The 25,081-nt window shown below is 38.2% G+C and overlaps 1 protein-coding gene across 3 annotated transcripts; it reads left to right on the top strand.

Moving 5' to 3' along the window:
• Positions 1-23,284, top strand: LOC127426465 (protein Shroom2-like). 3 transcript variants are annotated; one of them, XM_051673298.1, is made up of 10 exons: positions 6,382-6,714; positions 10,855-10,956; positions 12,273-12,404; positions 12,528-14,910; positions 15,170-15,249; positions 15,622-16,224; positions 16,870-17,397; positions 18,251-18,416; positions 18,754-19,026; positions 19,171-23,284. In XM_051673298.1, the coding sequence occupies exons 2-10, from the start codon at positions 10,865-10,867 to the stop codon at positions 19,441-19,443; spliced, it is 4,530 nt and encodes a 1,509-aa protein (XP_051529258.1). In that variant the 5' UTR covers positions 6,382-6,714; positions 10,855-10,864; the 3' UTR covers positions 19,444-23,284. The 3 variants fall into 3 exon arrangements, with proteins under 3 accessions (XP_051529260.1, XP_051529258.1, XP_051529261.1); XM_051673300.1 differs by lacking the exons at positions 6,382-6,714; positions 10,855-10,956 and adding an exon at positions 1-93; XM_051673301.1 differs by lacking the exon at positions 10,855-10,956 and having other exon boundaries at positions 6,383-6,714.
• Positions 23,285-25,081: the final 1,797 nt, after the last annotated feature.

Here is a 25,081-nt window from a genome sequence, read left to right as displayed (position 1 = left end):
AAGCAAACAAAACAGTCTGAACAGTCTGCAGCAGTGTACACACTATGAAGATCTATGGATGGGAATACTGCTCTCCTAGATTCAGCTGAACAGGTATCAGCTCTTTAAATTCTTATAGATGATCTTTCACAATGTCTCATTGTAATAATGTGTGTCCTGTGACATTTTACACACCTTTACCTGTGCTTTACATATATTTTTATGCATTTTAAATTTCTGGATAAGTCCAACACAGCAAAAAATCATTTTCTTAATCAGAATTTTGACTTGTTTACTAGTAAAAATATCTAAACATCCCTAAAATAAGATACTTTTACTTGAAAACCCCCCAAAACAAAGTCACATATATATAACAAGACTTGTTTTTAATGTATAGAAAAAAAAAGTTTACTTTTCTTACCTCACTGGCTTTTTCTTGTTTTAAGCATGATCACAAAATTGTTTTTGTATTATTTCTCTAAAAAAACAAACAAAAAAACAAAAAAACAACAAGACTTAATATCTAATTTTATTTAGCTTCTAAAGCTTCTTATTAAATAATCATCTATCACGGACATTTGATCTAACCATGGTTATTTAAGATAACAGTAATTATTGTGCACTTTAAATTCCAATCACAATTTACTGTCCAAATAAGGGAATGAACGGTGCATTTGAGTGTCTCATTCAATTGAACTTTGACCACCTCACTGAGCGCACGGCGGACCTCACTGAGCGCAGCTCCTGAAGAGCGCGTGAACATCAACCCCTTCTGAACAGGATTTGCACATGCCATCTGCAGAGGTTCGTGCCAAACTCCAGCGAAAATATAAACAAGGATTTTAGTGAATGCAAAGCACTCCGGTTTCACTTTAATTTAATGATCGTGTAATGGCAAATGTTATTTGTTGTTGTGGGTTCATACACGCCTGGTAAAAGGTGCATGCAAAATGGCTAGAAATAGCATTTTAGCTTAGTGCAAAGCTAAATGTTCACATGACAATTTACACAAGGTTTATTTAAATTTCAGCTGCTCCAAACTTACTTCAAACGTACTTCTCTGTTTGCTCGTGTAAATGTCATCATAAGAAAGTGTTTCACCGCTGTTTAAACGCTCATCAGATCGCATCATTTATATGGATAAATGTTTTCCAAAAGACTAAATATTAAATAAAACAAATGACAATAAAATGCAAAGTAATCTCTTCAGTAATCAAAATACTTTTTGAAAGTAACTAGATTTTGATTGTAGTGGAATACAGTTACTTATATTTTGTATTTTAAATACGTAATCCCGTTACATGTATTCCGTTACACCACAACCCTGAATATAATATAATATAATATAATATAATATAATATAATTAGGGCTGTCGATTTAACACATTATTTCAGTGCGAATAATTATATAAAAAAATAACGTGTTAAAAAAATTAACACATTTAATCATGTTCCCGGACCGTAATAAGGAATATTCCTTCCATATAAGCAATTCAAGCATGGAGTGTTTTCTCCATTTTAATTGTCTGAATTATAATTTTTTTAAATGTATATCTTTTATTTATAATTATTTAAATATAACTATTTATTATCATTTAATCATTGCAATTTAATTAGATTAATTAATCAGCATACCATGTAATTAATTCAATTAAAAATGTAATCGATTGACAACCCTAAATATAATATAATATAATAATAGCTATTCAGGTTGGCTGGGTTCCAACAACAACAGTGTAAATGCAAAATTGACCAAGACAAGACTTGAAATATTTTGATATTTAAAATATTATTTTCAATGTCACTCATATGTTTTTAAAGCCATAAAGGAAATCATATAAAAGTTAAATATGAATAAATGACTTCTTAGGTTTATGAAGCACACATAAACCTATGACAAAAGCATGACTATTTGTATGACAATTAATCGTCATAATCGTGACAGCCCTATCTGAAGTTAATGTGGCATATCAGCTTAATCTTTATTTCAGTAACCATGAGTTCATCACAGACTGGACAATATGACAGAGAATGTGATCATAGAATGAGATTATAAAGAATAGACTTGTTTGATTGTGGTCGTCACCCCATATCACCCTCTACTCGGACTGTCCTCAGTTACCATGACACCTGTTACATCATGAGCTTGTTTGACGAGTGGCTGTTAAGCTCAGGGATTTGAAACGCTGCCATATTTAGAGACTGCAAGAGAAACTACAGGTTTCAGTGGTGATCTCATGTGGGCTGTTGATTGTAGATGATTGTAGATATTGAGGTATGTTTTTCCTCATAGTATTGAAGATTCAGGTTTTGGTTTGGGAAGCTGCTCCCGGAGGAAAATTGTTCAGAGGTTGCTCTTGTATAGTTCAGGAGACTGATGGAGCTATTAGTTGTGTTTCATTAGGAAAAAATGAAAATGGACAGAAATTAGTCCATTGCTGACATACTGTGAGAGTATTTAGCTATATAATGAGATCTGTGACTTTCGATTGTAGACTTTGAGCACGGTCTGATATTACTTCTGAAACTAAAGCCCAAAGTATACTTCGGTTTTGACGCGAACGCTTGGCATCTGCATACAGTTGAACGCCTGCCTTTCAAAGTATACTTCATTTGACTGCGCGCGCATACACAGGCGGTTGGGCACATGCGTGCTACAACTGCTATGAGATACTGGACTATTTCTCTTCAAGAGTTTAGACCCATAAAGATGTCTTTATATTCCTTCAGACTCAAGTTAAACAAAGGCATGTATCTCCTGATCTCCTCACACACGTGCTCTTAACCTGCAGATCCACTGTTGTTGTTTTCACATTCATCTCTTGAAGTTTAGCGGCAATAACTTCTTCTTCTAGCGTTTTTTTGTGACAGCAACGGCTCAGTTGTGAGTGTTGCCACCTTGTGGACCCACTAATTAGTGCAAATAATTCCAGGCGCATGCGCATACTGCACGTCCAGAGTATGCACGGTTAGAAAAATGAATATACTATGACATCTAACACTATGACATATCCACTATCGGGCCAAATGAGGGCGTGCTAGTGTGTGCCATGGCCAGTTGCGTTCCCACTGTCACTTCCGGGCTTCATCGTGCTGCCTCAGGGCTTTCTCAGGGCCAACAGACAATGGCTTTTGGCCCTCCAATTACCCTTGGGCCAAACAAGGCCAACTGGGGATTGAGGTGGGGTCAATGTCAAAGGCAGAGTTTCGCCGAATTTGCCAGGTCTTGTATCCAGCGCACAATGGTACAAGTCAGGAAAATTTTCAAAACTGCGGCTAGCTAGCTAATGTTTACAAACTATATAAACTTGATATTCTAGATAACTAGAGAACATGATACCTCAGCTTGAGTTTCCCTCTTGCCTGTGAAATGGGCGACATGTGTGACGTTAGCACCAGGGTGGCGCGTTAAGGGCTGGATTTAGGGCAACGCTGCAGAGCTACGGGCTATTGCCCGATGGTGGGAACGCAGATCGATTTTGATCTCGTTGCTCGAGGTCCAAGGTTATTGGCCCGGACTGGCCAGTTGATAGCCCTGGCTCGCACTGGCCCAATAGTGGAAAAGTGACTTTGAATTGCATTTATGTCTTGGAGAAACAATTGAGATATTAAAGAGATCCCATTTGTTGTTTGTCTTTATTACAGGAATTGCTCAATTTTCATAAAGATGACAGTTCCATTAGAAGCCCATTGCATTGTTTTTAGTTTAATTGCTCTCAGATCATTTGTGATCTCAGTGTTTGTAAAGATGGAAGTTTGCTCTCAGGATTGGAGTAGAGTTCATGTGGAGTTTGAGGTTTAACCAGCTCGCTGTGAGATTCCTCTTAATTTAGGTCTCTCTCCTTGCCGGACATGGCACATGTACTGCAGATATTCTGTGTACGTTTGAGGAACGCAGGTGGAATGTCGCAGGAAACGTGTGCTCAGCACTTCTGATGTTTGTACTGTGTTCTCATAAATAGCATAAGCCTAGTACTGTTTGAAATGTTTATTGTGAAATAATGCATTGATTCACATACTATTTAGCAGGCAGTATACTGAGCAGTATGCAGTATTCCATTTCAAACACAGCCAATGACAATTGAGTCTAAATATACTGTATATAAATCTATATCGGAAATGTAATAATGAACATGTAAAGAGTCATTTTGGAACGTAGGTATATCTTTATGATCATTCAGTGCTTAAATATGCTGTAGTGTATTAACATTTATTTGAAATGGATGTTTATTATATTGGTACCTGCTGTGGTACAGGGAGTGGAACACACTGACTTAGTCAGGCTTTATGTGCCCTCTATCATCAGTAATCCTGCCTGTGATTATCACTGCACTTTCTGTTGTGTTGTGTCTCACTCTATTCAGTATTTAGCCCAGGATCATGACTGCGCTCTACATGGTGACTCAGCTATCAAAGAATTTCACTAGTTGTTAATTACCCTTGTTTAACTCTAAATAAAAACTGTCCAGAAAGTATATGGTGGTGCTTCCCTGTCAGTGATAAAATGATGGAGAAAGCACCTCTTAACACAATTTGATGTACAAAACAAGCACAGATGGGACTTGTGATAGAAATCAAGTATTTTTCAGCCTTTGTAAGGCACATTTTAATTACCACAGAAGCACACCAAATCTTTTTTTTATTTTTTTTTATCCTCTTTTCTCCCAATTTGGAATGCCCAATTCCCACTACTTAGTAGGTCCTCGTGGTGGCGCGGTTACTCTCCTCAATCTGGGTGGCGGAGGACAAGTCTCAGTTGCCTCCGCCTCTGAGACCATCAGTCCGCGCATCTTATCACGTGACTCATTGTGCATGACACCGCGGAGACCCACAGCATGTGGAGGCTCATGCTACTCACCGCGATCCATGCACAACTTACCACACGCCCCATTGAGAGTGAGAACCACTAATCGAGACCACGAGGAGGTTACCCCATGTGACTCTACCCTCCCTAGCAACCGGGCCAATTTGGTTGCTTAGGAGACCTGGCTGGAGTCACTCAGCACACCCTGGATTCGAACTCGCGACTCCAGGGGTGTTAGTCAGCATCAATACTCGCTGAGCTACCCAGGCCCCTAAGCATACCAAATCTTAACGATCACCAAAATGCAAACTGAGACGTTTTTAGTTGCAAGTGCTTTTCATGGTGAGTTTAAAGCGGTGCACGACACTGACGTTGATGCTCTGACGTGAATCATGAACGCAGCTTCACGATTGCTGTGACAAAGCGGATAGCCACAGTCTACTGGCTGATTAATATTGTGGAAGATGAAAGTTTAAGAGATTTAATGCCCATTGCAATAAATATGCACCCTATGTGGAGACTAGTTCAAACTCCCACTTAGACTTTGGGAAACATTTAATGTTACTTGAAATGGTGATATTTTAGTGCATTGTCTTTATATTGTGGAAGGCTTTGTTTGAAAAATGTTAATAACGCATTATATTGCTACATATTGTTTTGTTTTCTTTCCTAAGATAGAAATAAATCCATTTTGACAAGAAAAGAAGTATATACAGTGTCAAATTTCAGCACTTTCAAAATCTGCGATTAATAAAAAAAACAAACAGTTAAAATGAATTGAAATTTTTTTTTGTTAACTACAAAAAATTATGATTAATCGATTAAATTTTAATCGACTGACAGCACTTATATATATATATATATATATATATATATATATATATATATATATATATATATATATATATATATTATAAATAATTTAAAATGTACATTTAAAAAGAATAGTTTTAGAATACAAACTATTTAGCACACATCATGCATACACATCATATGTTCTTAATAAAAAAAATTATTGTGTCTGGTTTGGATGATTGTCTTTACTGTATTACATTAATGAGAGTACAATTTTTTTCTTTTTTTTCACATTACAGTAAAGAGAATTTGAGAAGAAAATGTGCTTAATTGTCATGAAAATAATGTCAAAATTCAAAGAATCTAAATAATCTAAAAATAGGCTTCTAATTTCTAATTTTTTCTTTTGTTTTTTTGGGGTGAAATATGAACTGGCAATTTCTTCATTAGATTTACCCGGGAAGTATGCAAAGAGTATCGTTGGTAACACTTTACAATAAGGTTCCATTTGTTAACACTGAACAGTGAACAACACTTTTACAGTATTTATTCATCTTGGTTAATGTTAATTTCAACAAAGTAATACATTTTTAAAATCAAAAGTGTTAACATTAGTTAATGCACTATGAACTAACATGAACAAACAGTGAACAATTATATTTTTATTAGCTAACATTAACAAAGATGTTTAAAAGCTGTATCATTCAGACCATTAGCCGATTTTGCAGTGTGTTACTATAATACTCCTACTTGCCCCTCCCTCTGTCTGAAACTTCTCTAATCCCTCAAGGAAATCTCCTGTTGACTGGGACGCGCAGTCAGCTACATACTCAGTGTTAGTGTGCAATGCACAGCTGTATGCTTGCATCATGCTAAGTGTATTTGAGCATATATGGGTTAAAGGCCAGCTCGTTAACCTACATTTAGCTGTTAGTTGTAGATGCATTGGAGGTCTTACTACACATGCCTTAAAATTCCTCCTAGAGGTTCCTATTTTGTCCACACATCTTATAAAGCATCACAGGAATGCAGCTGGCTGGGAAAATATGCAGCCAAGCAAAGTCAACTCTGTAAAGAGGCTACAGAAATAATCAGGCCTTTCTGGTTTGTGTCAGATTCACTTTGAAAGCAACTGGGTAAGTGGAGTTTTCCATTATTTGTTGCCAGGGTTTTGATGTACTATAGCTTTTGTTGATTTGTTTTAGTGTTTTTGTCATTTGCTGCTGGATAGTTGATGCATAACTAGATCTAGTCTCTAATCTAAAATAGTTAATTAAATTTGCATGCAAAATAATTATAAAATAATTAGCCAAATGTTGAATAAAATAGTTTTAGATGGAGTGCAGAAGATCATGCCGCAAGACATGTTTTCTTTCTAGAAGTATTTTATGTCAAACATTCTCCTATCTTATTGTACTCCAAAGTTCCTTGAAAGAATAATGTATGTGACATTTCATATATTTTTCACAAGTGAAGTGAGTTCGGAGTTCAATGTTTTCATTGCAAGATCAACTCTTCTAGAGTTTTGTCAATAATCTCTCTAATTTCATTGTTTTATGAGAAATTTAGTTTGACAAGACAGAAGGTCAATCCTTCATTTTACTTTCAACTTTCACCTTAGGAAAGCAGCTGGTTGCCTTTTAGTTGGTTTCTCAAATCAAATCAAATCACTTTATTGTCACACAGCCATATACACAAGTGCAATGGTGTGTGAAATTCTTGGGTGCGGTTCCGATCAACATAGCAGTCGTGACAGTGATGAGACATATACCAATTTACAATAACATCAAATAAACACAACACAATTTAAACATCTGTTATACACATAATTACACTCAACAATATACAAATAATAACATACACTGTACAGTATACAATACGCTGTTCTTGTTTTCTAAAAGTATTTCTCTTTCTGTCAGAGGGTTTACTCTCTTCTCGGGAATGTTCTTGTATCTTCACTTGTCTCCCAGAGCATCCCAATTTGCATTTGTATAGTGTCTTACAGCCAAAAGTCTCAAAAGTTTAGAATGACCCCTAACTTGACCTGATGGAGTCATTAGATGCTATTCCACTGTCGGACCAGTGCGAGCCAGGGCTATCAACTGGCCAGCCGGGACCAATAGACTTGGACCTCAAGCCGCGAGACCAAAATTGATCTGCATTTCCACCATTGGGCCAATAGCCCAGGGGCGTTGCCCTAAAACCCGCCTTTAACATGCAGCCCTGGTGCCAACGTTACACACCCCACCCATTTCACATGTAAGAGGGAAGCTCAAGCAGAGGTATCATGTTATCTAGTTATCTAGAATATCGAGTTTAATTCATTAGCTAGCTAGCAAGATAAGTTAGCATTGACAACTCACCGACTGTAACTGCCATGGTGTCCCGAGCGATCTCTTCACTAACAGCAGGACAATGTCCCAGTTCATGATCTCGAATCATGGAAAGTTCTTTCTTTGGGCACCGCTTTGTCCATTGTGCGTTTTAACGCATTTTCATTGTACCCGCAATTTTAAACTTTTCCTGAATCTGTACAACGATGCGCTAGATACACAACCTGCCGAGTTCGGCGAAACTCCACCTTTGATGTTGACCCTACCTCAATCCCCAGTTGGCTATGTTTGGCCCAAGGGTAATCGGCGGTCCAAAGGCCATTGGCCGTTGGCACCGTGAAAGCCACGAGGCGGCACGATTAAGCCCAGGAAGTGACAGTGGGAACGCAACAGGCCCTGGCACGCACTAGCACGCCCTCATTTGGCCTGATAGTGGAAATGCGGCTACTGCCAGCTTGAACAGCTCAGTTAAACCCAAATTAGATACTATACTAATATAACTACATATAACTATATGACAAGTACAAAGATTTTGTTAAAAGACAATAATATAGGGTAAATTCCACGCTAGAATGAATTGAGGCCAAGTAATGAAGTCCACAAAGCCTTAAACAATCCAAATAATCTTCCATATCAGCCATTATTTACCAAACTGCTCTATACTATCATGCTGAAACAGGCTCACAGACAGACAACAGCTTGAGAAGAATGTGTAACTACTGATCTCCTTTTGTAACAGATTAAAAAGCTAAGCTCCCATTTATCACATGTAGTTGCTCCACTGTTATACGGATGGCATATGTTGGCCCCTTTCCTTCCGGACAAATGGCTTTACCACAGTTACCTCTGAGTGCACTGTAATTGAATTAGGAGACAATCTTTCTATTTTTATGTGTAAGAACATTACATTAAATTAAAATTACATTTATACAATGAAATAAAATACTATACACAATCCAGTGCAAATACTGTATATAATAATATTGGGTGATAAAGTATACAATAATAAATAGGATATTTAATACGGCCGTAAAAAGGGTTTTATATTAAATAATACAGTAGCATTGATAGTCAGTTTATTAGGTGGTCAGTAAGGTGCCATCTATAGTGCATTGTCTTGAAATACGTTATGGAATCTAGTGTTTTACATATTGACGAATGACTTTGACCTTGTGGAGTAATTTGGATCTTATACTAGTGTAAACAAGCCTAATTGGTATGCTACAAGAGCTTTTCATATAAAGTCTCATAAAAAACTCAATAAATCCCCCTTTCTTATGTTCATTTGTGTGTTTTGGTCAACATTAATCATCACTGAAATTTGTTGTGGCCCTCTTATTTATTGATCTAGTTCAGGAGAGAAATTGTCAGACTTACAGCTCACTTTTGCGTTAAAAAGTTACCACCTTGACTATTTTTTATTTTTAACCCTTGTGTTGTGTTCGTTTGTGCTATCACCTTTTGTGTTCCAGGTCAGAAATGACTGGCCCACTAAGATTGTTAATAAATCTCTCACATTTACATGTAGTCATTTAGCAGACGCTTTTATCCAAAGTGACTTACAAATGAGGAACATAGCAAGCAATTTGTCATACAACGTTCAACAACATCTACAGTGTTGTACTGCCAAGCTGACAAGGTGGCTGGAGTAGTATATGTGCTAGTGCAGAAGAAAAGATAAATCTTGTTAAAGATAAATATCTCATTGCATATATTATCACAAGATATTGCATTAGATCTTTTTGCCAACTTCTTTTTTTAGTATTCATGACAGTTTTTTTTACTCTTTTTTTTTTTAACGTATTTAAAAAATATATTTTTTTTACTGATATGATTAATTGAACTGAGCTTATTTCGGGCTAGTGGGGGGCACTCACTGCAGAAAAAAATAATAATAATTATGTAATAAATTAGTAACCACTTGCCTGATCTAAACAAGGTGTCATTTTAAAGCTTAAAATCTGGACTTTACAATGCATTTAGCTGATACCAATTCTTAAATAATGCTTTTTAATTTGCTGACAAATTAGAACTGTTTTGTTCTCATAATTTGCAAATTTATTATCACAACAATTATATTCAGAGTTGGTAAAAAAAATAAAAAAGATGAGATAGCCATGTGTTATATATCATTGGAAAGGTCTCAATTAGTAAAATGCAATGCCAAACTGCAGTGAGTATTAGTGTACGAAAGTCACACCGACACACATAAACATAATAAAAAAATCGTCTTCTTGTCATGTTTTTCCTTATTATTTCCTGAAACATACATATATCGTAACTTACAACAGACTATCCCAATTCAAACGAGCCCAAACACAACATATGATAAGTAGACCTTGAGATATTCCTCAAAGAGTGTACATGGAAAGATGATGCACAAAAGGGTGCTCAACACGTGTGTGTGTGTGTGTGTGTGTGTGTGTGTGTGTGTGTGTGTGTGTGTGTGTGTGTGTGTGCGCATGTCCGAGGACTTTGTGTGTGCAAACACACATCCACATATGTGGTCATCTAAAGGATTGGGATGCTACTGAACACTTAATATTTCTGTGTTTTGTAGTCTAACTCATTGATTTCCAATGGTCGGTCACTTTAGACCGGGAATACGACAGGTGTAACAAAGTGAAATAAAACCAATACAGTTTTATGAAAATGATCTTTAATAAATGTTGTAAATTCAGATGTCCTGTGTGAACAAAGTCATGGAATTGTATTCCAACTGGATGTAATAAACTACAGTTTTCAGAGAAGTTAATTGGTAAGTTTTGACCGGAACACAGTATAAGGGTTAAACAAAAATTCAGTTTTTGAATGAATATATCAGTAATATATCATATATATATATATATATATATATATATATATATATATATATATTATAGCGTAATTATAGCTCTTCAGAATATATTGTAGTATATATTATGTTTTCTTCTTGTCACCCAGGAACATTAAAATGGTGGACATTGTAGCGCAAAAAATGCCTGCAGAAAGTGAAGTTCATGTGGCCAGGAATTTTCTCACGAAGATTTTGAGAAGTTCTATGAGGTATTGTGCACTGTTGGCCCCTGCCCTGCACATCCCTATCACCCATCAGCTTGTCCACCCCTCCTGACCTGAGTGTCACATCCTCTGCCATGTGGTGTTTTAGCTGTAGCTGTGCTGTTCACGTGCAAGACCAGGATTACAATCTTAATCTGATTAACGTGCTGTCATTTCACTGGCTTCTCTAGAACTTGTGAGCAGTAGCGGATCCTGGCATAGGCAATATAGGCAGGCGCCTAGGGCTAGCTCGCAAGATCGTGATGGGGATATAGGTGCCCCAAATCGTGCCACCCTGCCCCCGCACAGCTTGCAAGATCACGATGGGAGAAAGGTGCCCCGACAGGCTACTTGGCCTTAAAGGCTCTATATGGTTAGGATTATGGATGTATTCTTACATTATAAACAAACATAAGATAACCATGATAAACAGTAGGCCTATAAGTAGGCTACACGATGACACAGGATCTTCTTAGTGGTCTTGCAATAATTAGTATCAACCATGTGACTGCTGGGCAGATATGACGAAGTCATTGATGATTTTGCATCAATGAAAACTAGGAGGGGAGGGTTAAATTTAAAATTAGGGATTAGGTGTAATAGCACAGAGTAGCAGCAATTTGTAAGAATTCTGCCATTTACTTTAATTATTGACTCTATAATTTAATTGTGCAATTTAAGTTATGTACTGTATATACTGTATAATGTCAATGTTAATAGAATGTGCTATTTATTTATATATAAGGGGCGTTAAGGGGGGGCACCACGTCCGATCTCGCCTAGGGCACCAAGTAAGCCAGAACCGCCACTGCTTGTGAGCATCAGTGCAGCATCTTCTATATCTCTAAGTGAATTATTGTGTTTGAGTGCTGATCAGTTGTTAAAAAAAATAAAAATTCTGCTTGTATTTCTTGAGCAATATGTCTGATATTTTCCCCCTGTCTACCTCCACATTCAATGCATCTCAGGAAGAATCACTTCAAAGGGTACGTCATGTTTGCTGCTCCATTAGTGATTATCATTAAATGATACTCCGGTACAGTAATTAAAGAAGGTTATTCACAATTCCTGATTTTTAAAGGTAAAGTGTGTAATTTCTGTGCCACTGGTGGCACCAAATGGAATTGCAAAAATAATGACACTCTGTCTGTCTTCCATTGGTTAGCCAAACACATAATTCTTCTTCAAACTCACAGCATTGTTTGCTGTCAATGTTGCTGTGTCTCCAACTTTAAATTTGAAATTCTGGATATAAAGCTCAAAGATGTGAATCTCTTGGTATCTAACCATTTTTTAAACCTGCCTCCTTGTATGCATTTCAGGAGGAATGAATCTTCATGTAGACCTCATTCCTGGCACTCCTCAAAACCCACAGATAACCCTACTACAGACGTCCCTAAATCTGAACTCAACCCTGCAGCTGAACCTACTTGCCAGACACAATATGATGCAGGGTGAGATTTTCAGGGTTTAGACGGAATCGATGTAGCATTGAACTTTGCCACTATAGTGGCACTATAGTTTGAACAGATCTGTTAGAAACAATAAAATCTGCTATTTTCTGATTACTTTACCAGTTCACCTACAAAAGGCTACACCAGCTGTTGGGGACAGACAAATCTACGACAAGTGCCATGCCATTTCAGCTCAGTGGGAAATATGGAAAGTGTAGAGCCCTCATCTCATGCTTTCTCAAAAGAGCCAGCATTATCGAACAAGCTCAACGGTGTAGGAGACCACCCAGCAGTTGAGAAGGGTGTCAACAAACCTACCTCTGCATGTAATGCATTTTTGTCAGGCACAACTGACCACAGTGCACCTCGGGTTATCATCCCTACAAAGGGTATGTTTTACAGAGGCAGTCTGAGTGAGCTTGGAGTTTCCAGTGATTGCCACAGATACCTGCAGATTCCCATGGGCAATGGTGGACGAGTGAGTCCCAGCGTGGAGGATCAAGCTGGCTCTAAATTCTCCTCCTCTGGGAGATCAAACCATGGGCCTGTGTGGCATATTCCTGAGAATATGTTGTTAACTAGTGCAGCTTTACCTGCACCACCTCCTCCACTGCGTAGTGATAGTTTCACTGCCACCAGAGTTCATGAGAAGACCTTGGTGGGGTCCTTTCCTGAAGGACATTCTGCTTTTCCACAACAGAAATCTCACTGTAGAGCTGTGGACCGACAGATTGATGACCACCATGCCAGTGACAGAGGACATGAAGCGAGACGTAGCTATAACCCCGCTCCAAAGAAGGACTTTCTTCATCCATATCTTTCAGTTGAGAACTACATCCCAAATCAGCAAAACCCTAACAAACAATTTTCCCATTCAAGCACTGATGTAAGACAAGGTCAGAATCCATTTACATATGAGGTTCAGCATCAGAGACAACATAGCGATGAGAGTACTTTCTCCGTGTACCCTGGTACTACAGTCACTTCCAAGACCCAGAGTGTTGGGAGCTACTACCGAAGCCTTCAAGATTTGCCAACCAATACTGGCAGTCTAAATAATGCCAGAACCTTAACAGCTTCCCTCTCAAACACAGCTTTTGATCACAACCATGAAGGCCAAGCTCATTTCCGTTACTACTGCATCACTGCCCAGCAGCCATCCTTGGAATCATCTTCCTCCCCACAGGGATGGATGGAAGATGAACGTGGGTCAGAAATGGGAACTACACAAAGTGTCACAGGAAGAAGCTTTGTTTGTTCTCAGAAGTTCATAAAGACAAAGTATTCCCAACCATACCTTAGTCTTCCTGAGAACAAGAGCTCCAGTGTTTACAACAAACAGCAGACCGTCGGTCCTCTTTCAACCGAAGCTGCATCTCCTGGGCCAGGTCATGTTATCTCAAAGTCCAGCTCTGGGGAGAGGGAAAGAGAGTGTCAAATGAAGAAAGATGCAGTTGTTAGGCAGCAGCCCTCCAGGCAGGTACCAAACCACCAGGCGGAGCAGAAAAACCCTGTCTCCACTTATCACCAAGACAATCCATGGATTATCATGCAAGATCAAAAGATCTGTCCAAAGAAGACCCCCATGTTGCACTCTTTGGCCCAGGAGAGCAAGAAGATGGCAGAAAAATCAATAATATCTGCCAAAGTAGGAGGCAATCAAGAATCAACCGATTCCATTGGTGGCAAACAGGGAAGACGGGGTGACCGCTTTGCCACTACTCTGCGCAATGAGATCCAACAGAAGAAAGCGCAGCTGCAGAAAAGCAGAAGTGCAGCTACCTTGACCTGCCCAAGCGAAGTTGAGGAGGACTCTGATATCTGGAAGTCCAATGAGACCTCTACATCCTCATCTGATGGTTCCTTCACCAACACCTACAAGGATCATCTGAAGGAAGCCCAGGCCAAAGTTCTGAAGGCCACATCTTTTATGAGGAAAGACCTGGAGCTCCCTGGGAATGAAGCTTCATCTGGCCAAGCTCCCAAAAGGCTTGGGCCTGGTCATGGCCATGTCATGTGCATTGGAGGACACAAACAGTTTTCCATGGATAAAAAAATACATTCTTTCTCTGAACCGAACAAGATCAATGAAGTAGGAGTTGAAGATAAACTTGGGTCCTTTTTGGACAGATATAAATTCTTTGAAGGTTCCTGTAAGCTGACCCACCAGAAGCCCATTCTAAAGCATTCCCTGCTCAGCCCCAGTGAAGACCATGATAAGAGAAAGACCAAATTAAATGAAGATGGTGAAAGTAACCTCAGAGCTCCCATCAAACAGAGTAAATCAAGCCATTCTAACCTTAATACTGAGGAGCAATGGCGACTGGGTACATTTGCTGAATACGAGGCTAAATGGAACCTGCAGAAGAAGCCACTGGAAAAAAGAACCACTGGTAGATACCACTCAGCTGAAAACATTCTGGACTCAGGCTTGGATGAATCCAACAGTGCCGTGTGTATTCACGAAAGATCTCGTTCCTCACCTTCTGCTGACATATATGGTCAGGTACGAATATGAGATTGTTTTGTGATGATACTGATAATGTTTTTGGTCCATTTCCAAACATGTCTTTGGTTAATAATTCAAATTGGTCCACATTATAAAAATTCCCAATAGTAAACAAGATGGGAACAATTTTATTGCTGGCAGAGTTGACCAAGATATGAAATATAATCTTGAAGAATGGCCAGTCTGCCCTTCAGGTAGAAGAGTCTTTGGCATCCATGTCAATGCATTAAGTGAACACACTCCACATTCTTTTCAGAAAATCCCTCTGTCGCCCAGAGAGTCTGCTGTGGAATCTCCACCTGAATCCAAGGACCAACAGGAGACCTTTATTACCAGGTTAGGATCTCTCATTTGTTCAGCTTGGTGTCTAGAAACTAGTAGTACATTTAGGTAAACAAATTATGTGGCAGGCTTGTACTAAAAAATGGGTAGATGGGCAGGGTGACTGGCCCATGGTGGTGTGCTGTTCTCCCAGCCTGGCTAAGATGGTCTACAGCTGGTCTAGCTGGTCTCCCTGCCTAACCAGCTGAGAAGTGCCCCAAACCCCTCTAAAACCATCAAAACAGACCAGCCTGACCAGTTTGACCAGACTGGAAGACCAGCTTCACCACCTTTTTAAGCTTTTTCAGCAGGGCGGTTAGAAGACATACCTTGCTCTCTCTCCCTCTCTTTGTATGTGTGTGTTTTAACATAATTTCCATGTTACAGTGCACCTGAAAGGGAGCATGATCCTGTTAGCATCTTCGAGCCTCTGGAGTTAATCACCCTGAATGTTCTGGAAAAAGAACACGCTGCAGCTCCTCTTCTCTCGAACCAAAGACCCAGACCCGATTTCAGGCACCCACCTCCCCTCTTCTTACATAATCTCCAGGTTCCTGTGTCAGAGCAAGAACTTCCTAAAAACAAAGGGCCTGAACCACAGGGGCCTGCCCAGCTCAGAGTGGACAAACAGTTGGAAACCATGGGCCCCTCCAGAGTCACACAGAAAGTGCATCCCATTGCACAGGGGATCACAGCAGTTCGAAATCCTTCCCCTGACCCAACTCAAGGATCTGCAAGGCTCTGTACCTCACCTTCCCCTTCAGAGCACCTGGAGAAAGACATTTTCTTGACTACATCACCAGAAAATGGTCAGAAATCTGACAGCGGGGGGCCGTTTTCACTTTCAGGTCAATCCTCCATTTCTCCCCAGAGGAATGCTGACCTGACCATAACCTCAGCCAACAGAACATTTTCTCCATCTCCTCAGTTCTTTCCACAGAGACTTACTGATGAACCACCGACAACTGTGCAGAAAAAGGATCCACATAGGTAAGTAGAATGAATAGATCACACCAAAAAATGGAAAATTCTGTCATCATTTACTCACCCTCAGATTGCTCCAAACCTGTATGACTTTCTTTTCATACAGAGTGTTTCTTTGGAACACAATAGATGAATTTTTTTAAAGTATAACTAGGCAGCTCTTTTTTCATACAAAGATGCGTCAGGTCAGGTTTCAAGTTTGAGCATGAGACACACAAAAACCAATAACGTTTGATGTCACTGCCGTCAAACTTGATGCAATGTGTCAAACTGTACCATGTTTTATTTGAGAGCTAATATTTTCAATGAATAAAGACTAATTTTTAGCTTTGAAAGGTTTCGGAAAGCCTGGAATATAGTGTCATATGGACAGCTTTTATGATGCTTTTTGGTTATTTTGGGTCTTGATAGCACCTGTTCCCATTCACTTTAATGAAAAAGAGTGGCCAGTATATTTTTTAGAAAGTCACCCTTTGTATGCCATGGAAAAAAGAAAGTTATACAGGTTTTGTACAACATGAAGGAAAGTAAATGATTCTTTTAATACTCCAAGAACAGCTTCAATGCTAAAAGTTGCCTGAAAGTGTGATTCCTTTTGATGTTTACAATGTTTGTAAAAATGTCTAACTGAAGAATTGTACCCTAATGTAGTCATAATACAGAGGAAACATCAGAAATAAACACAGATGGGTGCAAGGTCCCCATACAGATCATCTGTACAGAAAACGGTTCAGAGAGAGACAATATGAACTCTCTGCTACATGGCGAATCATTGGGAGGCCCTGAGGTTCCGAAAACTTTCCAACCAAAACAACTAGATTCTCCAGAGCAACTGAAGACACTGTTAAGTGCCTGTGTTCACGTGGAGACCAACAGAAATGCTGACAGAACTTCTTCAGAACGTCAAACCAACAACGAGACCGCATTAGAAAACACAGAGCCAGTGAGGACCAACGGTGTGACCAAGCACTCTGAAGAGGACTTGAAACGAGAGGAACTGGCCAAAGATATCATGGGAAAGGATAACAGTCTGGTGGACATTTTGGATCAGAGTAAGATGAGGACCACTATGGATCTGATGGAGGGAATCTTTCCTCAAGGGGAACAGCTCCTGGAGGGGGTGCAGCTGAGGAGAAAGGCCACCTCCAAACAGACACCTCCCAAAAATACACAGCAGAGGTAAACTGCATTTTATTAAAAAACATTTTTGTTGCATGTGTTTTCTACTTTCGGAGCATAATGGAAATTTTTTCAAACAGCATTTGTTCTTAAGCATATAAGTTTCCTAAAGATTGTGTCATTAGACTAGTTCCATAATCTATTATAAAATAATTTGTGAGCATAAGAGTGTTAAGACAGAGATGAGCTAATAGTTTCTCTGATTTAAATTTCAGAAGCAAAATGCCGTTACAGTTGGCAAGTTCAATTCATTTCCATGAATCAGTTCAATCTGTCAGCTTCAGTGAATCAAAGCACTGATTCAACTATTTGTTTGCACCAACATTCAAAAAGGTTGACATGTGGGATTTTTTATGTATTAAAATGTTTTAGTAAAATTATATGTACATTAGTAAATATTGCTGTTAATGACTGGGTATTTTTATTTTGGTGCATTAAGTTAAAATTATTCAATATAATTCTTGTGTTCATTTAGTCAAGAACTAGATTTTTTGCCGTTTTAGTTCTTACATTTAAACATTTTCAATCTACTTTGTAACATTTACTGTTGAAATAATGGTTCCTCTGATTGAGCCATTCAAAGCAAATACCAGTAGATAATATCAAGATACATACTGTATATTGAATTTCGCCAAAAGGCTGACAAATATTGAGATGGATATTTTAGCTATATCACTCTGAACATGACTGCCCTCTACTGGTGCACATGCAAGTAAAATGTAACTTACAGTTTTCTCAGGTGTAAGAGTGAATTACTCTGTATTTATCTCAATGACTGTATGCTAGAATCATCGTATTTATTTTCTGACACAATTCTCAGTTTTAGTAACACATGTATGTTTGATTTCTGCAGGGTGGAGGACAGTTTGACTACATCAGTGTCGTTAGTTAGCAGTTCTTCATATTACAGCACATCGGCACCCAAAGCTGAGCTGCTTATAAAGATGAAGGATCTCAAGGAGCACATGGAAGAACAGGATTCAGAAGATGAACTCGATTATGACCTGTCCAACAAGAAGGTACAATGTCACACACAGTCAGACGGTTGACCTAGTAATTGGAAGGAAAGATATCTGTAGCCTACTACATTTATTTGGGTACTGGGTAAGGCTGGGTGATATATTGAATATTCACAATATATACACAATGATATTGCTAGGCAATTTTTTTTATTATTTTTGTATTTATTTTATTTAATTTTTTTAGTTGAAGATGAAATTCCCCAAACATGCTTATTATTCCAGACAAATTGTAATGTTTTCCAGTTATTTATGAATGTCACTTTGTGAAGCTGGTATTTTTTTAAATTATTGTATTGTTATTAAATTTGGTTGAAATTTTTGCTTGTGCTTGTAGCAAGAGTTGATCGACAGCTTAAGCAAGAAGCTCCAGGTTTTGCGAGAGGCCCGTGAGAGTCTTCAAGAGGACATGCAGGACAATAATCTTCTCGGAGAGGAAGTGGAGGCCACCGTACAGACAGTCTGCAAACCAAACGAGCTAGAGAAGTTCCGCATGTTTGTGGGGGATCTGGATAAAGTGGTCAGTCTGCTGCTGTCGCTGTCCGGCAGACTCGCTCGTGTGGAAAACGCCCTCAACAACCTGGAAGAGGGAACGTCAGCCGACGAGAAGGTATACAATATTAAAGTCAAGGTTTTTCATAGTTTAAAATGATGCTTTGTTCTGTAATCCAGATTTAGTCATTAAGCAGATTATTACTATCCAACTGAAGTTTATGTCACTCTCACTGATGTCTGTCGTGTCTCTTTCCTTCAGAACAATTTAACAGAGAAACGCAAACTACTGATTCGCCAGCATGAAGATGCTAAAGAACTGAAGGAGAACTTGGACAGAAGGGAACATTTAGTGTATGACATTCTGGCCAGTTACCTGAGTGAAGAGCATCTTGCAGACTACCAGTACTTTGTAAAAATGAAGTCAGCACTCATTATTGAGCAACGCAAACTGGAAGACAAGATTAAACTGGGTGAAGAGCAGCTCAAATGTCTGAAGGACAGTCTGCCACTGGATCAGAGACTGCTGTACTGAACAATGCTACATTCTATACTAATCTATGCTATGCTGTAATGGACTATACTACACCCTGATAAACTATACTAATCTATGCTGTGCTATACTGAACAGTTCTACACTCTATACTGATCTATACTGCGGTATACTGGACTATATTACACTCTGATAAACTATTTTGATCTATGCTGCACTATACTGGACAATACTACACTCTATACTGATCTATGCTATGCTGTACTGGACAATACTACACTCTATACTGATCTGTACTGCGGTATACTGGAGTATATTACACTCTGATAAACTATTGTGATCTATGCTGCGCTATACTGGACAATACTACACCCTGATAAACTATATGAATCTATGCTGTGCTATACTGAACAGTTCTACACTCTATACTGATCTAAACTGTGCTATACTAGACAATACTATGCTATTTACTGATCCATACCGTGATATACTGGACCATATTACACTGATAAACTATAGTGGTCTATACGGAGATATAGTGGACAATACTACACTCTGTGCCGATCTATAATGCAGTATACTGGACCATATTACACTGATAAACTATTGTGATCTATACTGCGCTATACTGGACAATACTACACCCTATACTGTGATACGGTATACTGGACAATACTACACTATACTGATCTACAGTCATGTGAAAAATAAGTACACCCTATGGAAATTGTTGGCTTTTTTGACATAGTTTGACAAGGAAACATTTGATCCTCTTTGAAACAGATGTTTTAGGGTTTTCTTGCATGTACTGCACTTTTCAAATCCCCCACAACATTTAATGGTATTCAAATCTGGGCTTTGACTAGGCCATTCCATAACCCTCCATTTCTTCTTTTTGAGCCATACCTTGGTGGATTTGCTAGTGTGTTTAGAATCATTATCGTGTTGAAAAGTCCACATCCGGTTCAGCTTCAACTTTTGGACAGATGGCCTCATATTATCTTCAAGCACTCTTGGATGTAATGCAGAATTCATAGTTGAATCAATGACTGCAAGCTCCCCAGTCCCTGAGGCAGCGAAGCAACCCCAAACCATAACTTTCCACCACTGTGCTTCACAGTTTGTATGAGGTTCTTCTGAAAAGCTGTCTTTGGTCTGTGCTAAACGTGTGTACTGTTACTGTGGCCAAACAACTCTATCTTTGATTCGTCTGTTCAGAGCACATTATTCCAAAAGGCCTGGTCTTTGCCTATATGTTCACTGGCAAACTGTAGTCTTGCTCTAATGTTCTTTTTAGACAGCAAATGGTTTTTCCTGGCACGCCTCCCATGCAGGTCAAATTTGTGCAATCTCTTTCTGATTGAGGATGAATGCACTTTGACACCAACAGTTGCAAGAGGTACCTGCAGATCCTGTGATTAAATTCTGGGGTCCTTGGAGACTTCTTTTTTCATCAAACGTTCTGTTCTTGGGCTGAATTTGCTGGGAGGGCCAGTCCTGGACAAAAGTCGTTTGAAATCTACGCAACTTGTAGATTATTTTCCTTACAGTGGAATGATTTATCTAAAATAATTTGGAGATCTTTTTAAATCCCTTGCCGGACTCATAGGCATCCACAATCTTTTTTCTGAAGGCCTTACAGAACTCTTTAGATCTTGGCATGATGACACCACACACATCAACAGCAAAGAGAACACCAGACACTGTCTGTGAGAGGTCTAATTAATACAGGTTCCACCTGCACTCCCTAAGGAAGTTCTAATCATTGGCACCCAATTTTGAACATCTGATTCTAATTTTATGGATTTGAAGGTGTAATAAATGTAGGGGTGTACTTACTTTTTCCATGTGACTGATCTGTTTTTTTTTTTTTTAATTATTATTATTGTTTTTTAAATTATGAAAATGACTACAAAAGGTCAATTTTATGTATCATTTGTTTGAGTATATCTTTATTAATAGGCAATGTTTCAAAGCGCATCAGATGTTTGCTTGTCCAAATATGTCAAAAAAAGCCAACAAATTCCATGGGGTGTACTTAATTTTTCACATGACTATATACTGCTCTATACTGGACAATACTACATCCTGATAAACTATACTAATCTATGCCTAGCTATACTGAACAACAGTACACTCTATACTGATCTATACTGCACTATACTTGACAGTCCTTCACTATACTGATCTATACTGCACTATACTGGACAATACTACACTCTGATAAACTATTGTGATCTATACTGTGCTATACCAGACAATACTACACCCTGATAAAATATACTAATCTATACTGCACTATACTGAACAATTCTACACTCTATACTGATCTATACTGCACTTTACTGGACAATACTTCACCCTGATAAACTATACTAATCTATGCTGCACTATACTAGACAATGCTGCACTCTATACTGATCCATACTGCGCTATACTGGACAATACTGCACTCTATACTGATCCATACTGCGCTATACTGGACAATGCTGCACTCTATACTGATCCATACTGCACTATACTGGACAATGCTGCACTCTATACTGATCCATACTGCGCTATACTGGACAATGCTGCACCCTATACTGATCCATACTGCACTATACTGGACAATGCTGCACTCTATACTGATCCATACTGCGCTATACTGGACAATGCTGCACTCTATACTGATCCATACTGCACTATACTGGACAATGCTGCACTCTATACTGATCCATACTGCGCTATACTGGACAATGCTGCACTCTATACTGATCCATACTGCGCTATACTGGACAATGCTGCACTCTATACTGATCCATACTGCGCTATACTGGACAATGCTGCACTCTATACTGATCCATACTGCACTATACTGGACAATGCTGCACTCTATACTGATCCATACTGCACTATACTGGACAATGCTGCACTCTATACTGATCCATACTGCGCTATACTGGACAATACTGCACTCTATACTGATCCATACTGCGCTATACTGGACAATGCTGCACTCTATACTGATCCATACTGCGCTATACTGGACAATGCTGCACTCTATACTGATCCATACTGCACTATACTGGACAATGCTGCACTCTATACTGATCCATACTGCGCTATACTGGACAATACTACACCCTGCTAAATTATTATTAAATATGCTATGCTGTAACCAGATGTATTTTATATCAGCTTGTGTGAATTGATTTGATTTCTTACTATTAGTACAAAATCAGTTCCCATTACTGTACAAATTCTTTGGAAGTGCTGTGTAGAAATGCTGTATGCTTTTTGTATGTCTGATTTTCATTAATTCCATTTTTCTTTAAAATAGCTTTTAATCATAGTTGAATTCCTGCTTGGAATGTTCAGGGATATTCTTTATGAAATCTTCTGTTTTTTTTAAGGATCTCTTTAGGTCCACATGAAAGTTCTTTTCTACTCGAGAGTGTAATAGTATATACATGTTTATCTAATTTATTTTGCTACTGAATGACAGATTGAGCAGTGTATTACTGTGCTAATAACTGAAAGGTTTCTTTGCCATTAGACCTTGTTACATCTGGTTCTTCTTCTTAACTAGTAGCAAACTGCACATTGAATAGCTTGATATCTTCTTTCCGATCCAGACTGAAACGTTTTTAAAGCTCATTCTGACATTTGTTTCTTACTTCCTGAAATAATCATAAATTTATGGGAAGGAGCTTTAGATATGGACTGAGTTGTATTCCAGAATATCCAATTATATATTTGTGGTGGATATTTCTGCTATTCCCTTCTCACTGTGAACAAAAATAATGTGAACTGTATAAACAACAAAACATACTGGCAAGCAAAGTATTGTTCATAGACAATACTGCAGTGTACTTACTCAATTAAATGGAATGAAAACATATACTGCAACTTTTTTTATTAAACAAAATTATAATTATGAGTAGAACAAAACTTGCTGCTTGAAAATGCTTCATAATGTTTTGCCATATGTCTAAGTAGGTTTCATATTTGCATTGTACATAAATATGTCAGCATAAACATCATTGCACCTTATAGTTTACACATTATAGTTTAATTGCATCCTTGTCCACCATAAAAATTGTATTATCTGTATGAGTCACTGTATTTTCCGAATTATTATCTGAATTTCCTTATACAGTACAGATTTTATGATGTTGTTAAGGACCATGAGTCATGGTCAATCATTTACAGATATGTGTTCACAACATTATTTGCACAGTATTTCTGAGGAAGAGGAAGTCAAGTGTTAGACGGTTTCCAGAACAACACTGAAGTACAAATATTATGACGAATGAAAGAAGATTAATTTCAGAAAACATCTGTTAAGTCTTCAGGATAAACGCAACATGAACTGATTTGGTAATGATTGTTTAAACTTTTAGATGATCTTTTTTTTTGTGCTATTTTGTTAGATTTTGATACATTTGATACATTTTACTGAAAAGGATATGCATGTTTAATCTTGATACATTTAAATGACAGTGTTTAAAAACATTTTTAATGTCAGTTATGCACAATAGTATTTGATTCTGTTGCTGTAACAGGCAAAACACTGAGGCATTGAATATCTTATGAAAAAGATATTCAAAAATGGGTTAGTACATTATAGTGCTAAAAGAATAACTTTTTTGTCTTTTTCACAGCGTTGATGAACCTTAAAATTTTTGTCTAACTGAAGTGTTTGTTAATGTCTATTTTTGATCTTTTATCATATTAAAATTAAATTAAAACTTTTATCAAAACAAAATTGACCATAGGAACCATAGTTTTTACCAAAATGCAGTTATTTTTACTACAATAAAACCAAAGTAAATTGGTATCCGCCTCCAGTGTTATCTAAAAAAAATTGGAAATTAGAAAATGAATTGACAGAAAAATTATTTTTATTTATCCATATCTATTTATTGCGGTTTTAATTGTTCCTGAGGTGTGATATTTTTTTTCCATGTAGTCTCTCATTTAATATTCATTAAAATCAGGGCCTGAGTAGCTCAGGGAGTATTGACGCTGACTACCACAACTGGAGTCGCAAGTTCAAATCCAGGGTGTGCTGAGTGACTCCAGCCAGGTCTCCTAAGCAACCAATTAGCCTGGTTGCTAGGGAGGGTAGAGTCACGTGGGGTAACCTCCTCATGGTTGCTATAATGTGGTTCTCGCTCTCGGTGGGGCATGTGGTGAGTTGTGCATGGATGCCGCAGAGAATAGCGTGAAGCCTCCACATGCGCTTGGTCTCCGCAGTCACGCACACAACAAGCCACGTGATAAGATGCATGGATTGATGGTCTCAGACGCAAAGGCTCCGCCACCTGGATTGAGGTGAATCACTATGCCACCACGAGGACCTAGAGTGCATTGGGAACTGGGTATGCCAAATTTGGGAGAAAAGGGGAGAAAATCCCCCCCAAAAATAAAAATAAAAGTTTTATTAAAATCATTAAAGTTACATGCATAATACTGTTAAAAAAAAAAAAAAAAATAGCAAAATGCTGTTGCTATGGAGTATTGCATGTCACGCTGCAAGACACAATAAAGTATTTCACATCAACTAGTATTTCAAGTTTTTATGATCTCATATTAACTGAGAGACAATGAAATATTTATACCTAGTATTCAAATATACTTGCACTCAAATAAAATACAAATACTTCAAAGACTATATAAAAATCGAAAAGGCCAA

The sequence above is a fragment of the Myxocyprinus asiaticus genome, chromosome 35 (assembly GCF_019703515.2).
Source record: "Myxocyprinus asiaticus isolate MX2 ecotype Aquarium Trade chromosome 35, UBuf_Myxa_2, whole genome shotgun sequence".
Lineage (NCBI taxonomy): Eukaryota > Metazoa > Chordata > Actinopteri > Cypriniformes > Catostomidae > Myxocyprinus > Myxocyprinus asiaticus.
Note: the sequence above shows the minus strand (reverse complement) of the source record. Positions and strands in the feature narration are given on the sequence as shown.

Bases quoted from the DNA above. Each gene is read 5' to 3' on its own strand.
- LOC127426465 (XM_051673298.1), top strand. From the start codon at position 10,865: ATGGTGGACATTGTAGCGCAAAAAATGCCTGCAGAAAGTGAAGTTCAT. The intron at 16,225-16,869 runs GTAAGTAGAATG...ACCCTAATGTAG, and splicing joins CAGAAAAAGGATCCACATAG to TCATAATACAGAGGAAACAT. The intron at 18,417-18,753 runs GTACAATGTCAC...TTGTGCTTGTAG, and splicing joins ATGACCTGTCCAACAAGAAG to CAAGAGTTGATCGACAGCTT.